Source organism: Drosophila takahashii, chromosome X (genome assembly GCF_030179915.1).
Source record: "Drosophila takahashii strain IR98-3 E-12201 chromosome X, DtakHiC1v2, whole genome shotgun sequence".
Taxonomy (NCBI): Eukaryota; Metazoa; Arthropoda; class Insecta; order Diptera; family Drosophilidae; genus Drosophila; species Drosophila takahashii.
In genome coordinates this window covers 13,109,540-13,126,689 of record NC_091683.1, presented here as the reverse complement: position 1 = coordinate 13,126,689, position 17,150 = coordinate 13,109,540, and the positions used below count along the sequence as shown (strand labels likewise).

The 17,150-nt window shown below is 48.6% G+C and overlaps 4 protein-coding genes across 6 annotated transcripts; 3 read left to right on the top strand and 1 right to left on the bottom strand.

The window, feature by feature from the left end:
• Positions 1–559: 559 nt before the first annotated feature.
• Ir7e (Ionotropic receptor 7e) lies at positions 560–2,954 on the top strand. Its single transcript, XM_017142104.2, has 2 exons — positions 560–1,360; positions 1,938–2,954. The coding sequence occupies exons 1-2, from the start codon at positions 560–562 to the stop codon at positions 2,952–2,954; spliced, it is 1,818 nt and encodes a 605-aa protein (XP_016997593.2).
• A 1,144-nt stretch (positions 2,955–4,098) lies between these two features.
• On the top strand, positions 4,099–6,201 carry Ir7d (Ionotropic receptor 7d). Its single transcript, XM_017142139.2, has 2 exons — positions 4,099–4,445; positions 4,761–6,201. The coding sequence occupies exons 1-2, from the start codon at positions 4,099–4,101 to the stop codon at positions 6,199–6,201; spliced, it is 1,788 nt and encodes a 595-aa protein (XP_016997628.2).
• A 550-nt stretch (positions 6,202–6,751) lies between these two features.
• On the bottom strand, positions 6,752–9,823 carry Ir7c (Ionotropic receptor 7c). The gene is made up of 3 exons (XM_017142138.3): positions 9,787–9,823; positions 8,378–9,317; positions 6,752–7,856 (listed from the first exon to the last, which is right to left on the bottom strand). The coding sequence occupies exons 2-3, from the start codon at positions 9,230–9,232 to the stop codon at positions 6,834–6,836; spliced, it is 1,878 nt and encodes a 625-aa protein (XP_016997627.2). The 5' UTR covers positions 9,233–9,317; positions 9,787–9,823; the 3' UTR covers positions 6,752–6,833.
• Positions 9,824–11,239: 1,416 nt separating this feature from the next.
• dec (defective chorion) lies at positions 11,240–17,065 on the top strand. Of its 3 annotated transcripts, none has more exons than XR_011419723.1 (5): positions 11,242–11,472; positions 11,724–13,806; positions 13,870–14,147; positions 14,379–14,523; positions 16,336–16,353. XR_011419723.1 is itself a non-coding variant. In XM_017142136.3 (5 exons), exons 1-5 carry the CDS (start codon positions 11,317–11,319, stop codon positions 17,003–17,005), a joined length of 3,318 nt encoding a protein of 1,105 aa, XP_016997625.2. In that variant the 5' UTR covers positions 11,242–11,316; the 3' UTR covers positions 17,006–17,065. The 3 variants fall into 3 exon arrangements, 2 of the variants coding, with proteins under 2 accessions (XP_044252248.1, XP_016997625.2); XM_017142136.3 differs by having other exon boundaries at positions 14,393–14,523; positions 16,336–17,065; XM_044396313.2 differs by lacking the exon at positions 16,336–16,353 and having other exon boundaries at positions 11,240–11,472; positions 14,393–16,294.
• Positions 17,066–17,150: the final 85 nt, after the last annotated feature.

Below are 17,150 nucleotides of genomic sequence, written 5' to 3'. Positions count from 1 at the left end.
TAAATGATTTGGAAAAAAAGATTTGACTAAAATGTAGTTTAGTTTATGAAATATTTTTAAAACTTTTCCAAAAACTTAAAAGTTTTTTAAAAAGTCTTTGAACATTGTTATTTAAGATATATGCCGAATAGTTAAGTTTATCAATTTGGTAATATCTCGAAAAATAATTATAAATAATGGTATTTAAAATAAAAATGTATGTCCTTCCTTAAGCCTTTAAATCATCTATGGTTTGAAAAAGAGTCTTATATATTTAAATAATTATGTTAAACTTTTCGAAATATTTTTCAACAATTCTAAAGTATGGGAATATTGATTATGTTTTATTAAGAAACCTGCATTGATATTGATTTTTTCCCTATAAATCGAAGTGTTGACCTAATTTCGCCGGGTTACCTTATAGAACCTATTTAGTAACAGCACAACCATTAATCATGGAAAACTTTTCGGGGTAATTGGCTCGAAAGTCACACAAAACTCACCGAATCCTCAATTCGGGGATTTGGACATGGCCAGGGAAAAAGTGTCGCCTCATTGGGCAACTTCCAGTCCCGGCGGGATGAACATCAGCGCGCTGCTCAACTCGTACTACGACCTGTCCGGGGAGCAGATGAACCACATCAACGAGTTCGTGGCCCGGGCCCTGCTCCACGTGGTCCACCACTACATCCTCAGCGTGACCCCGTCGCTGGTGCTGACCCTCTGCTGCCGCAGCAATCACACGTGCAACTTCTACAACGAGATGATGAGCACCCTGTTCCGCGAATGGGGATTGGCCCCCCTCCAAATTGTGAATGTGGAGCGCGGAGTTCCGTGGCGTCCAATTCCGGGTCGTCGGCACTACAACGTCATCTTCACCGACTCCTTTGCGGCCTTCGCCGAGATCCGGATGGAGTACTATGCCCGGGAGTACAACTACAACGAGCACTACTTCATCTTCCTGCAGGCCCGCGATCGCCTGCTGCAGGGCGAGATGCGTCTGATCTTCGACTACTGCTGGCGCTACCAGCTCATCCACTGCAGCATCCAGGTGCAGAAGTCCAACGGGGACATCCTCTTCTACAGCTACTATCCCTTCGGGCAGCGGGGCTGTGCTGATATGGAGCCGCAGCTGATCAATCGCTACAATGGCAGCATGCTGGTGGAACCGGAGCTCTTCCCCCGGAAATTGAGCAACTTCTTCGGCTGCCCCCTGCGCTGTGCGCTGTGGAATGTGCCGCCCTTCCTCAAGGTCAGCGAGGAGCAGGTGGTGAGTGGTGGCTACGAGGGTCGTCTGCTCCTGGCGCTCGCCGAGAAGCTCAACTTCAGCATCTCCGTGCGGCGGGTGCATGCGAATGTGAGGGATGAGGCGCTGGAAATGGTGAGTTGGAGCAAAGTTGCCAAATGAAAATTCAGGATGACCCTAAAAGATCTTAAACTGTCGATATTTCCCTAAAAAATTTAGTTTCCCCCTAAATTCAAAAAAACATTTAATTTCGTACATGTACAATAAATTAGAAATATCACAATATGACGTTGTAGAAATGTTAGGATTGGAAAAATCTGTGTACTCGAAAGGAAAGTCGTGTGTATTGATTTTTTTTTGATGGTTTTGAAATGTTTTAGGAAGTTACTTAAACTGTCGATATTTTCCCCTAAAAAATTCAGTTTTCCCCAAAAATTTAAAAAAACATTTAATTTCGAACATGTACAATACATAAGAAATATCACAATATGACGTTGTAGAAATGTTAAGATTGGAAAAATCTGCGTAATCGAAAAAAGAGTCGTGTGTGGGTAATAAAATGTTCGGAAAAAAACCCTAAACTTTCCCCCTAAAAATCTCTCCCTCCTAAAATTTCCCCTAGCACGTCAAAAAACTTCGAAATCTAGGGAATAACCCCTGGATCAGGGAACATTTTCGATAATAAATCGATTAAATTTCGATACTTTTGCAGTTGCAACGCGGCGAGGCGGACCTGACGCTGGGCGGAATCCGGCAGACGGTGGGCCGGAGCTTGGTGGCCACCTCGACGCACAACTACCACCAGACGCGGGAGGTCTTCGGAGTGCTGGCCTCCAGCTACGAGCTGAGCTCCTTCGACATCCTGCTCTACCCCTACCGCCTGCAGATCTGGCTGGGCATCCTGGGCGTGGTGGCCCTGTCCGCCCTCCTCCAGTTGGCCGTCGATCGGCTGCTGAGGGAGCGACTGGGTGGCTCGCGGACCTGGCTCAATCTGGAGCTGATCTTCGTGGGAATGCCGCTGCTGGAGACCCCCAGATCGCACACCGCTCGTCTCTATTGTTTGCTGTTGATGATGTACACCCTGATCATACGGACAATCTACCAGGGATTGCTGTACCATCTGATACGAACCCATCAGCTGAATCGATGGCCACAGACCATCGAATCGCTGGTGCAGAAGAACTTCACCGTGGTGCTGACGCCCATTGTCCAGGAGGTGCTGGACGAGATTCCCAGTGTGCAGAACATGCGGTTCCGTCTGCTCGAGTCCAACTCCGAGCTGGATCCCCTGTACTTCCTGGAGGCCAATCACCAGCTGCGCCAGCACGTGACCGCCTCGGCCCTGGACATTTTCATCCACTTCAATCGCCTGAGTGCCGAGCGGGTCCACAAGAGGGGCGAACAGGGATCGGGAGCCCATTTCGAGATTGTGCCCGAGGACATCATCAGCATGCAGCTGACCATGTACCTGGCCAAGCACTCCTTCCTCATCGACCAGCTGAACGAGGAGATCATGTGGATGCGGTCGGTGGGCCTGCTGGCCGTTTGGTCCCGCTGGGAAGTGGTCGAGAGCTATCTGCGCAGCGAGCAGACCTACCAGATCCTGGGCATCATGGAGCTGTATGCCATCTTCGTGATGGTTCTGGTGGGCCACATCCTCGGCCTGGTCGTATTCGTCCTGGAACTTGCGTCCCGGCGATCGCTTTATTTGAGAAAACTTTTTTTGTAGCTAAGATCTAAGTAAGGGAAATATTTTTATCTATAAATTAGTTATTTATGTAAAGTTTACATTGTAAACCTTAATTTACCTAGCCTTAATTTAATTTAAGAAAATGTTTTTCTTTGTTTTTTAAATGTTATAAATGTAAAAAGTTATATGGGCTACCAAATTTAAATTTAAAGTGGGCTTTAAATTCTGAATTCCCAATTGCTTTCAAGGTCGCCCTTAAAACATAACATTAACATAAATTACCTTACTAATCGTGAGTTAATTTAAACTTAGTAAAAGGTATTCTAATTTTCTAAGCTAAAGATAGATTGTTGTTCCGAGTGTGGGTGACTTTCAGGAACCGTGTGGTTTCGTTGGAGGCCAGTACATTATCCGGCTATTTGTAAACCTCTTACGGACGACATGGCGTTTGCATGAACCTGACACTGACGGGGGTTTTCACCCCCTTGCCAACTCCACCACCCCCCAAACGCCTATTCTCCACCCACAGGTGAGTGTGTCTGTGCCGCTGATGGTGTTAATTTATGGTTATGCGCCTCATGCATAATACTGACACCGAAACCTGTCACGCACATGCCTCTGGAGCGGGTCAGTGGGTTGGTGGGTGGTTGGGTGGTTGGGTGGTGGGGTGACTAGGTGGTTGGGTGGCTCGCCTGTACGCAGCAATTAGTTTAAGTGATGAACACAGATTTGTTAATGCATTACCTTTACAGGCACGGTCCTAGAATTAATTTCAATCGCAAGGGATTCGATTTTTGTTGGGAAAAACAAATAACTCACTTTTGAAATCCTGTTAAGGTTTATAAAAATAGTAAAATATTTATTTCCTTTTGTTTAATTACCAAAGAAAAATTATTTATAAAATGTTAAAGATATATTTTAAATTCCTCTAGCTTTTAAAATTATTAAAAGTGATTACACCACATTAAAAACCATTTATAAGAAAAAGAAAATATGTTATTAAATTTAAATATTTTTTTTGGCAATTCATAAAATTTTGAGCCGCACTGTAAGCTTTGCAGATTTAAAAAAAAATTGCTAGTCAACTCCCAAAGTCCCTTGCCAAAACGAATTCTGGCCCTTGGAATGCGAAAACAGAATCGAATAAATTCTCGAAAAATATCGCCAATGTTTCACTTTGACCATGGAACTGCGTGGCGTTGCAACAGTGCTCCTGGCTCTTTTTGGTGTCCAGGCGGCTTTGTGGCCCGACCAACATCCTCTCGAGGAGCACCTGGCCACGGAGATCTCTGCCACGCTGCAGAAGATGTTCACCAATGGCTTTGCGCCCTACAATCTAAGTGTCTTGATTAGCACCGCCTATGAAAAAATGGACAGGGATCGGGTGATTCTGGTTCAACGAGTCCTGTATCGAAGCTTGTATCGACCTGGTTGCCCAGTGCCCGTCGTCATGGCCTCTCATTTGAGCCGGAAGATGGCTCCCCAAGTGCTCACCCAGTTGCTCTTCGTCCAGAATGCCGAACAGGCCATGTGAGTTGCAATATCTTATAAAATAATCATACATTTATAATACTGTTTAATATTAAATATTAAAAATTATGATTTTTTGTGTAAAATTTGGTATTATACCATGTAATCTGATACCATAATTTGAGATTTTAAAAGTATATAAAATAAGTTTAAATGTTTATTAGTTTCTTTTATTGATTATTATTTTATATTTGGTATTATACCATGTAATTTGACACCATAATTAAAGATTTTAATGGTTTATTAGGTTCTTGTTTGACTATTATTTAATTTAATATATTTTAAATATCACCTTTAATGGAATCTACCTTATAGAGCCATTGTCAAGGACGTGGAGGGCAACAAGCTGTCCGTCGTCGTGCTGCTGACATCCGAGCCTCCCCCGGAGCAACGTTCCATTATGTCCAGGATTTTCGGTTACTTCCTGCTGGAGCGCTACAACATCAACGTGATGATCCTGGTGCCCAGTTTGCAGGGCGTGCGGGCCTTCAATGTCCTGCCGTACACGAACAGCAGTTGCGCGAGCACGGAGCCCGTGGAAATGGATCTCAAGCAGGCCGGTCTGTGGGACATCTTTCCGGCGCGTCTGAAGAATCTGCACGGCTGTCCGCTGAGCGTCATCGTCTGGGATATTCCGCCCTACATGCGGGTTCACTGGGAACGCGAGGATCCCATGGAGCGACTGGAGGGCTTGGATGGTCGGCTATTAAGGATATTGGCTCGAAAGATGAACTTTACGTTGAAACTGGTGCCCAATGAACCTGCTGGTCTCCTAGGTGGCTCCAGTTTTGTGAATGGCACCCTGACGGGAGCCTACCAAATGCTCCGCGAACGGAGGGCCAATATGACCATAGGATGTGCCGCCTGCACGCCGGAGAGGTCCACCTACTTGGCCGCCACGAGTCCCTACAGCCAGATGGCCTACATAATTGTGATGCGTGCAAGGAGTGGCTATAGCATCTACGAGGTGATGCTGTTCCCGTTTAACCAATACACCTGGCTGCTCCTTGGCTCTGTCTTGGGTATTCACTGGATCTTTGGCAGGTGGTGGCGCATGCCCTCACCTGTTCTCGCCGGTTGGATGCTCTGGATCTTTGTGATCCGTGCCAGTTACGAGGCATCGGTTTTCAATTTTATACACAACGCCCCGGTGAAGCCATCGCCGCAAACGCTGGAGCAAACTTTGGCGGGCGGCTTTCGGTTCATCACCGATCACGCCACCTATCGGATGACACTGAAACTACCTGCCTTTCGGGGGAAAACTAGCATTACGCCGGGGCAACCGGTGGACGTTTTCGATGCCCTCTTGAAGGCCCCTTGGAAGACGGGCGCCTTCACCAGTCGCGCCTTTCTGGCCGATCACCTGGTCAAGCATCGGGCGCATCGCAATCAGCTGCTGATCCTGGCCGAGAAGATCGTCGACAACATGCTGTGCATGTACTTTCCCCACGGCTCCTACTTCGCCTGGGAGATCAGCAACCTGCTCTTCAATATGCGCAGCTTCGGCCTCTTCCAGCACCACTCGCAGATCCTCGCCTGGAACAGCATGCCCACCACCTCGGATGCCCCGGGGAGGTCACTGCATTCCGCCCGCGAGAGCCTGGCCACGGGCTTTGCCGAGTCCATGGGCTTCGTCCTGGCCGCCCTGAATTGCCTGATGGCCGCCCTCTGCCTTTCCATCGGCGTCTTTGGCCTGGAGCTGCTCAGCCAGAGGCGCCGCTGGCCGGGATTAGCCTGGCTAATGGAGAGGATCTGAGGGGTTTTGATTCGGCTCGAAACAGAGTTGGTATTTATTGACAAAGAAGAATCGACGTAGTGTAGTGTCGAAAACAAGGGAAATATTGATCCAAAAATGGATTGTCATACCTTTCTGAACTCGTAGTTAAATTTCGAATGGATTGGTATTTAAACCTGGACATTTTATTTTTTTTGCCATTTTTCGCAAACAATCATGTTGTACCCCCTAATAAAAAAAATTGAAAATTGGCAAAAAATTTTATTTTTTCCAAATGCACACGAAAAGTGCTATGGATTTATTTATTGTTTTGTTATCTGTTCAAATCAGTTTGTATTTTTTGCGTAGGACCATTTTTGGCCAAGTTATAGCAAAAAAAACAAAAGAAAAAATTCATTTTTTTGTCAAAAATCGAAATTCCGAATTTTCAATAAAAAAAAAATCAGTTTTTTCGCTAAAGCAAAGAAAATATAGATCCAAAAAATGTGCAGTGTTCGTAGTGTTTTAATTACTATTATTATTTTTTTTTTTTTTCAATATTATTTTATTGTATTTTATATTTATGTGTACTTTGATTTTAAGCGATCTTATTATTATATTTATTTAACTTTATTATTATTCTGTTTGTGCTATTACTTTAATAAATATGTAACTCAAGCGGTGTATCGATTGATGGCATTCAAAGTCCTGCGTAATCGCCGGTGTTTTGTGGCCAGAAGCTCCAGGCCAAAGACCAGGATGGCCAGCAGCTGTAGGCCGGCGCAGCACATAAAGACGCCGCCCAGTCGCCAGATGGTCAGGGGCCGGGGTTCCATGTTGCGCCGCTTGGCCAGCCGCTCGATGCGGTCTATGTACATCCGGCGATAGCGGTAGACGATGCCCGACGACATCATGGCAATGAGCAGGCGGTCGATGCGGCGCTTGAAGTAGGAGTGCGGTCGCATGTAGAGGGTCAGGGGGGCGGTCATCAGAGGATCGGGCAGGGCGGTCAGATGCCGCATATTGGGCCCCGATCGATAGTCGAACATGTAGACGGTGGGCTGGAGCAGCGGCACCGCAATGCCCGGATCGTCCTCGTCCCGCAGGCGAATCAACGAGGCCTCCAGCGAGAACACCGATCGCACATTGGTCGTGGGCATCGAGTCCCTGAAAACCGTCTGCAAAGCGGGCAGCATGTGAAACTCATAGCCCTGCGACGTCACCTCGGCGAGGGTCTTCAGCGGCGATCGCACCTCCACGTCCTGCAGCATTAGGTACAACTGACCCGTGTAGGCGGCCCGCAGGACCAGGGTTTGCAGGAGCCACATCATCAGGAGATATCTGGCCAGGTTCCTGCGCGGATTGTGCAATGCCAGTCCCCCCAGCAGACTGCCCCACATTCCCAGGCACGGACCATGGTTGTGCCTGCCCAGCACCAGGTTTCTGAGCAACGGACCAGCGGCAATCCTCAGCAGGGCCATGAGCAGAAAACCGAGGAGCAGGCTGACCAGGATGCAGGACCAGATGATGTGGCGGAAGGGGCGCGTCAATCGCTGCATGGGCGACATGGATCCTCCGCTGGGAATCAGAAGGACGATCGGGAAACTCGTGTACGAAATACTGGGCAGCATCAGATCGGAACGGGCCTTGTTGTACATGAAGCACACGAACGTCAGGTTCGCCTCGCCATCGACCATCTGCAAGGCATTGCGTATACTTGATGAAATATACATAGGTGCATTACGTATACGACGATACGATTTATGGCGTTCATAAGTTACAACAAAAATGCAAACAGAAAAAATTCCTATTTTTACCAAAAACTCATTTCCCAATTTTCAACCAAAAAATTAGTTTTTTTGGCCGAAACATTGGAAATATTGATCCAAATATGGATTGTCATACCTTTCTGAACTCGTTATAAAATTTCAAATCGATTGGCATTCAAACCTGAGAATTTTAATTTTTGTCAATTTTTTGCAAAAAATCATGAGGTACCCCCTTATAAAAAAAATTGAAAATTTACGAAAATGTTATTTTTCAAAAATCACACGGAAAGTGTTAATGATTTATTGATTATTTTGTTATCTGTTCAAAACTGTTTGTATTTTTGGTGTAGGACCATTTTTGGCCACGTTACAGGAAAAAAACAACAAAAATAGCTCCTATTTTTTACCGAAATTTTCAAAAAAAAAAAAAATTGTTCTCGAGCACTTACCATTTTGAGAATGCCCGTATAGTTTCCATCGGGCAGAATTTCGCCGCGGTCCTTGTCCTTTCGCTCCACCATCTTGATGGTGAAGTTCATCCGCTCGGCCAGGGCCCGGACAATCATGCCCTCGATGCCGCGCATGATCCTGCCGCCCGGCGTCACCGGATCGTCATCGATGATCACATACGGCGCGTGCTCGAAGGTGATGGCGACCAGTTCGCAGCCGTGCATATTGGCCAGTTTGCTGGGGAAGAGCGGCTTGGTGAGCCCATAGCCCCGTGCCGGAGCCGGCAGATCCTGGAAGGCGGTGTAGTAGACGGGCAGCGAGGACTGGCAGCGATGCGGCCCATAAGGATAGTAGGTGTACAGCTGCACCGTTCCCTCGCGCAGCAGGAACACATTCACATTGAGCACATACATGTTGAGCAGCCGCCGGAACATGATTTTCACCGACTCCATGGGCTGATCCTCCAGTCCGGTGTAGACGACCACAAAGTAGCCGTTCCGCTTGTACGGACTGCCCAGCTGATTCAGGTACATCTCCAGGCGGAAGTAGGATCGCAGGCTGTCCAGGAACCAAATGGCCATCGGTCGGCCGGTCAATCCGCTGGGCGGCGGCAGTTCGGCATTCGCCTCCGTCATCTCCACGCGATCGTCCTCCAGCAGGAACTGAATCCGGCACGTCGCCGAGGATCTCACCAAAGCGGCATCGATGAGGTCGTTGTGGAGCCCTCGAGTCTCCCTACTCGTGGCGAACTGGACCACCGCCAGCGGAGTGCTGCTCGCGGTGCCGTAATAATTGTCGATGGCCCAGACAAGAGCGTAGACCAGGCTCACATTGTGCACAGCACTGGGCAACATCGTGATCCACCACTGGCCATCGGCCAACTGAGGTCCTGGTCCTGCACTCGGCCAACCACCATTACTCGCATGATGGCTGGACACACTGGAAGTAAAGAGGTGATGAAAAATGGTGAAAATGTTTAAATAATCTATTTAAATTAAAAGAAATTAAAATTTAAATTGAAAATGATTCAAGTATTTTTCATTGATATTTAAATTGGTAATATTTACAAGTTTATAAGCTTTTTTAATACTGAAAAGTCATTTAAAGCCTTATTCCAATGTTGAATTAAATATTATATGCTTGTATATTTAAAATATTTAATTAGAAAGTATTTTTCATCTATACCTAACAAAGGTAAATATAAACATTTAAATGTATAATTTTTGTTAATGCTCAAAGGTCATTTAAAGTCTTATTCCAAAGGTGAATATAATATTAAAGGATTTTTTATCAAAAATATTTTATTTTATCGATGACAATATTTTAATTTTAAATTTTATAACTAAACTAATTTTTGCCTGTGCACTAAGCTCATTACTATTATCTAAACAGGAATCACTTAACTGACGGGCCAAATTGCGTGCTGAAAGCTCTATCGGCGGCATCTGGAAATGCAAATGCACAATAAATTAACATCAAATATATAATATTTAAAAATCTATACAAACATCCGCTGCTTATTGCTTTCGCATTCTTGTGTAAATACAAAAAGGGCAAGGTAACGCAAGCAAAATGTAAATTATTACTGAATGTAGGTTATGGAAAATATTTTTGTTAAATTTTGATTACTTTGCCAATTTACCAATGGACATATTTAAAAGGTGTTAACTTTGCATTGCGTTTTTTTTCTGGCAAGTCAGAAATATCTTTTGAAAAGTTGGAGGAAAATAAAATGCAAATACTTCAGAAAAATGTTTAAATATATTTAGTAAATAAAATGTATTATGCCATACTTACAATACTTCTTTGTAAATGATTTTTATTCAATGAACTTTAAGCTGGGCTGCTTACGCATCTTAGCCGCAATAATCGTGATTAAATACAGATAGCTGTGGGCCGTGAGTAATTTGATAATGATCGGAGTCTGTTTAAAATGGATCTGAGCAACCAAAGGTCGCTGTACCGAGCTAAAGAAATGCAATACCTCTTTCTTTTCTTTCGCACTTTTCGCCGACCTTTGCAAAACCACCCGCTGCGATGACAGAAACTTTTGTTTCTTGTGTCGCTACAAGCGCACCACCGCTGACCTCAGCAAACCTCGGTGGTTGTGGTTGTGGTGGTGCCGCCGTGGTTCTGGTGACACACAAACGATAAGACAATTGCAAGAATTCCGTGGATCGACGCTTGAAGGGCAGCCCCACCACGGCCCCCAACAAAAAGCAGGGACGGATTTGGCCAGAAAATAAAAATGATTTAAATATATAGCTAAAAAAATATTTAAATATAATATTTTCTTAGGGTAAAAAAATGGTCAAATGAGTAGCGAAAAATAACAAAACAAAAGTACATCTTTTATTTTCATAAAAAAAATATATAAAAAATACCTTTTTTTTAATTTTACTTTTAAAAATATTAGAAAATTAACTTTCATTTTATAAATACTCCGAATAAATTAGATCTTAAATCTTAAATTCTTTACACTAGAGTTAGAAAGGTATATAATTTTATAAGATATCGTTCTTTAGAAGATACCCCGACCAAATTAGTCTGGGGCCCCTTCCGCGTGATTGCAGACCTGATTTTTCCAGCCATACTGTTTAGCGTGCATCATTTGCGCTGATTTCGTGGAAAAAGCTGGCGAGCGGAATAGTTGGGCAAGGTTTTTTGCAGCACTTGCAGCTGCGGCGGCTGCTGCGCTCTGGTTTTGCGATCGGGGGCACACACACGGAAACACCGACCGATGCCCACGGCGATGTGCGTGTGGTGGACCCGGGTCCGGGTCACGATCGAATCGCAGACGTCTGCACTTTAATGCCGCCGACGCGGTGGCAAAAAATCTATTTGGACCACCGACCGGCAGCAGTCGGCAGTCAGTCGGCGAAAGAGCTCCGGCGCACACACCGAATAGATCAGATCAGAAGCGATCACCGAGTTCAGGATGAGATTGCACAGCCTGCTGCCGCTCCTGGCGCTCCTTGCCGTCCAGGCGGTTGCCCAAAGTGATACGATCACCGCGGAAGATCCACCCAAGGATGCCGGTTCGAAGACCAATTCCTCCACGGAAACCAGACTGAGGTATCCCTCCAACGATGAGGTGAGTTCATCTAGTGTCCCTGAAAGTAAATGATAATTATAATTACAAGTAATTTCAGCCTTTGGAAAGGTACAAAAAATTATCTTGTTTTTAGGAAATTTGCCTTTAAATCTAGAAATTTTCTATATTTCAAGGCAATTTTATTAAAAACAAGTACAAAATTTTGTCCATTTCCAAAGGCTAGATTTCTAGATTTTAGAAATAAATGTTTATGAGTCTATAAACCATATTTTCCAACCATTACCTTGCAGATCCTCGGCCAGATGCCTCCCATCTCGCCCATCCGCACTGGCAATCCCCAGATGGACGCCTTCTACATGATGTTCCCGGCTCTGGGCAGCCTCCTCCGTTGGGGCAGCCTCTTCCCGGCCTACTCCATCCTGGGCGCCATTCCCGATGGCCTGCAGCCCACGGCGGCGGCCTCCAAGGTGGTGCTCGTCCTGGCCGAGGATGCCACGGCCAAGACGCGAGTGGCTCGTCAGAATCCTGCTGTACCGAATCCTTTTCCCCTGCTGACGAACTGGCCTAGTCTGCCGCAGGAGTTCCAAATACCCAACATGGACTTTGCACCTCAAGTGGGCGCCTTTTTGGCCCAAATGCCGCAGATGCCGGCGATGCCTGCCCTCCTGGGTGCCGCTGCTCCAAATCCTGCTCCCGTTGCTCCAGCTCCAGCTGCTCCGGCAGCAGCTTCTCCAGCTGCTCCAGATGCTCCACCAGCTCCGGCAGCCGCATCTCCAGAAACTACCTTCCAACAATCGCTGCTTGGTCAAATGCAAAGCATCATGAATCCGGCCAACTTTGATGCCACCACTCTACTGGGTCAGGGAATACCTGCATTGGCTCCAATCCCTGCCAACATGGACTTTGTTTCCCAAATGCAGAAGCAATTCTTCCCACAAATGTCTTCACCTGCTTCCGTTGCCCAGGCCTCCGACATTTCCGAGGTGCGAGTGCGTCCCGAGATGGCTCAGTTGGCCCAGCAGAAGATCAAGGCGACACTGGAGAAGGAGCAAGAGAAGCAGGAGGATCAGGAGCAGGTGCCACTCCTCTGGTTCCGAATGCCCAGCGGCGGCGAGGGTCAGGATGCGACGGAGGAGAAGACACTGGAGGATCTGCGGGTGGAGGCCAAGCTGCGGGCCTTCGAGCGCCAGGTGATAGCCGAGCTGAAGATGCTGCAGAAGATCGAGCTGCTGGCCAAGCAGATGCGTTCGAATGCCGCCCAGTCGGGAGATCCCAGCTACAGGATCAGCTATCCGCTGAGTCGCACGCCCGTTCACAAGATCACACGTGCGGATATCGAGCAGGCTCTGCGGGATGACTACGTGCGGCGATTGGTCAACAAGGAGGCCCAACGCAAGGCCAGGAACTCGGGAGCCGGTGGCCAGAAGCGACAGGCCAAGGCCCAGGATCAGCAGCAGCTGTCCAAGGAGGACATTGTCCAGATCATGGCCTATGCCTATCGCATGGCCAACGAGCAGATGGAGGGTGAGAAGGGCAAGCAGGACAAGATGTACGCGGCCTACAGGACGGGCGAGAATCAGGCTGCCCAGCAGAAGCAGACCCAAGAAATGATGCAGCAGCAGCAGAGGCAGTGGTCAGAGGATCAGGCCAAGATCGAAAAGAATCAGCAACCCATGATGCAACAACAGCCGAGGCAAATGATGCCGGATCAACAACAGATTCAACAGAATCCCATGATGCAGCAGCAGAGACAGTGGACTGAAGAGCAGGCCAGGATCCAAAAGGAAAGACAGTGGACGGAGGATCAGGCCAAGATCCAGCAGGGTCCCATGGTGATGCAACAGAGACAGTGGACGGAGGAGCAGGCCAGGAGCCAGCAGATGGCTCAACAAGCCCCCATGATGATGCAGCAGAGGCAAATGGAGGCACAACCGAATCCCATGATGATGCAGCAGATGCAACAGAGGCAGTGGACCGAGGATCCCCAAGTTGTGCAACAGATGCAGCAGAGGCATTGGGCAGAGGAGAATGAGCACCCCGGTATTCATCCACAGATGATGATGCAGCAGAGACAGTGGTCCGAGGAACAGGCCAAGATCGAGCAACAAAATGCCATGATGATGCAGCAGATGCAGCAAAGACAGTGGTCCGAGGAGCAGGCAAAGATTCAGCAGCAGCAGCAGCAGGAGAGGCAGATGATGAAGCAACGCCAGTGGGCCGAAGAGAATCCCCAGATGATGATGCAGCAGCAGCAGCAACAGCGAATGGAGGATCCAGAACAGAACATGCCCAACAACCAGGAGATGGACGAACCCACAGTTGGCGATGCTGGTCCCCAGATGCCGGAGAACGAGGGTATCGCCCGGCACAAAGGTAATCTCTTCGGTGTGTTTCGCCATCCTCCCGACTCACCGCCCTCCTCCGTCTCTCCCACAGTGGATTCCCTGGGATTGGGCGGCAACAAGCGCAAGAAGTCCAAGTCCGCAGGCCACACGGTGGTCAACTACTACTATTCCGCTCCGGCTCAGCGTCCGGCCGTCCAGAATTACGGAAGTAGCTATGGAACGAGCTACGGCGGCGGTGGCTACGGATCGAATGCCTATGGGGTGCCCGCCTATCCAGCCAGCTCCGGCTATCAAAGTCAGGGCTACCGGGCAGCCGTGGGTAACGATGAGGTCGATGACATGCTGCGCCGGCACCAAACGATGGCCAGGGTAAGTTGGTGGCTATGTTGATGAACCAACCACTCGAACCACTGAAACACCACATTCAGCACCACACCACACCAATTCACACCGAAACTCTCTAAAATAGAGTTTGAAATATATCGAAACTATCGATAATATCGATAGCTTTCAAGCTCTACTCTAGAACACGTAGACCAATTGCCTGCATTTGATCCATTTCATACGATTCATTCGCCTTTTTCTCATGGCATTAAACAGGCGACGCATTTCAGACAATAAACCCCCAGCAACCGGGCCAAGTTGGTGGATCGGAGAGCAGCTCTAATCCTCCATTGGCGACGACCCCAGCTCCCCAGGAGCAATCACAATCACCGCAACCGCAAGAGCATCGAGTCCACAAAAGGTTAGCCATTTTCCACAGGTTTGGGCGAGGGTTAGGGGATGGACAGGGTAACTCCACAGCCAAGGGTTGCGGATGCGGCAGGTTGGATTGCCGGTGTGGCAGGAGTTGTCAGTGCGGAAGATCCCGAGGATCCCAAAGATCCCGATGCCAGTGCAAGTTAAATCGCCGGAGCAAGCGGAGCGTCGAGTACGGAACCCTGGAGACCATCGACGAGGGCTCCCTCAACGAACTGCGGCGGGAATACAAGCTGGGCCTCAAGGAGATCACCCTGAGTCCCGACGAAGATCCCGCCGAGGCCCTGATGCGCTACAATGCGGCCTCCATTCGCGAGGCTCTGGAGAGGGCCAGCATGGAGCCGCTGGAGATCGGTGGCGATCAGTACGAGGAGGGGCAGGAGCAGCAGGAGCCCGTGCAGCAGGAGGAGGTGGAGCAAGTGCAGCATGATAGCCAGTATAATCACCGGGACTTTGTGCGCCTGACCACTTCCACGGCAGCTCCCACGATGTCGACGACGAGCAGCACAGAGGCCACCACCACTTCGGGAGGCAGGGACTCCACTTCAGAAGCTACTCCCTCAACCACCACCGAAAGTGGTGGTCCCAAGGACGAGGACAGCGAGATGCAGCAGGATTCGGTGGCCCACGAGAGCTCCCACGTGACCAAGTCGATATCGAAGCAGGAGCAGGAGATCCACCACCTGCACACCATTGTGGATGAGCTGAAGGTCGAGCTCATCAAGCTGAACCTCAGATGCAGCCAGATCATATCGAACAATGTGACCAAGGAGGAGCCACCCAAAGAGGAGGAGAAGCAGGAGCAAACCACAGTGGAGCAGGAGGAAGAGCAGGAAGAGGAGGAGGAGGGCACCTCCACTACCACCTCCACCTCCGCCTGCACCACCACCACGACCACAGAGACGCCACCGCCCAAGGCTGAGCCCAAATCCAATGCAATCTATGGCCCGTCCAATAAGCTGGACTACGAAGACGACACCAATTGGCAGCGCATTCTGGCCAACCGGGGCTACGACACGGATTACCTGACCAAAAGCCACGAGGCCCAGTTCTCCCAGGGTCAGAATCTCGAGATGACGAAGCCCTGCAATTACGAGAACAACGCGAGTCAGGAGTACTCCCCCTATCCGGAGTTCCAGGCGGATGAACCAACGAACGCCGATACGGAGGGCAAGGCCAAGAGGGCCCTGAGTGTGAAGCAGCAGGCGCAGCTCCTGAATGCGGCCCTAAACGATAGTGGTGGCTCCGATTCTAGTGATGCCTCCCCCACCACACCCACTCCCTACGCGATGAGGGGAAAGTTTGTGCGCAGGAGGAGCACGGCGAGAAGGATTCCCAGCCCGAGGATCACGAAAGAAACTAACGATGGCTGGGTGAGGTCCACTCGCCAGGTGAGAACCCCCCAGCGACCCAAAAAGAAGGTCACCACCAGCTCACAGGTCACCACACAGGCCACCGTGAGCAGCACCAAGCTGGACAGTTTGGTGGATGTGCTCAAGGATCTGTTGCGCCTGCAAATTCAGAGGGAGAAAAAGTCCAGCCTCCTGAGGTCCCAGAGTAACCCCTCGAAAACCCCAACCACCAAATCCATTAAACCCATCAAAGTCATCAAGCGAAAGAGGTTGCGCAGAAGGCAACACAAACCCATGGCCACCACCATTAGAAGCTCCATCCAACCTAAAGCATAAGAACCCAAAACAACCCATAGAACTAACCCACAAATCCTAACCATTATCTAGATAAGCATATTCATTCATGTCCATCTCTCATTTTGCATATCCTCCGTCCATTTCGTCAGTTCATCATCAGCACCATCAGAAATCGAAAACGAAAACGCACCATCATCCGATCCCGACCCCCAAGTGGGTTCCATTTACACCTACGGCGAGGGACTGCTGCATCCGTTCATGGGTCTGCTGCCGGTGGACAGACCCGAGGATCCCTGGCACCAGAGACCCTACGATCTGCACCATCCCCTCTACGAGGGCGGCGGGAGCTATGCTGCCTACCTGAAGGACGGTCGTCGGCGCAGGGATACGCACATCATGGGTCAGGCATCCTCCTCGCCGTCGGGCATCCTAACTCCTGGGATGTTGGAGAGACTTCTACGGATTAAAATCGACTTCCAGCGTCGCTTTCCGCATCTCTACAAGGGCATGCTGAATCACCATACGAATCTCACCCGGGTGGAGGTACAGCCTCCGGTTCTGGGCAAGATATCCAAACCGAAAGCGAAACCAAAGTCCAGGGATGAGAGTGAAGAACCTGTCTTCGAACTGGGAGCCGCCGAGCGCAGCCTGTTCGAGGAGGAGGAGGAGGCCAACGACCCGCTGGAGAAGGAACCCCAAACGGAAGCCGAGGAGGAGGAGGATGACCGGGAGGCAGAGGAGCCCAAGGAGAGCAGTGAAACCAGGCATAACAACGATATAGACTACTTCAGTTTCGACGGCGATGATGTTGATGACTAGACTTTTGTTTTATAAAGCCAATAAAAGTGAATATTAAATATTATTAATGTGAAAACGAAAGTGTTTTACTAACTTACAAGTAAATCTCTATCACTAATAGCTAACCAGGTAATAAGTTCCCCAGAGGAATCGCCTTTAATGTGGT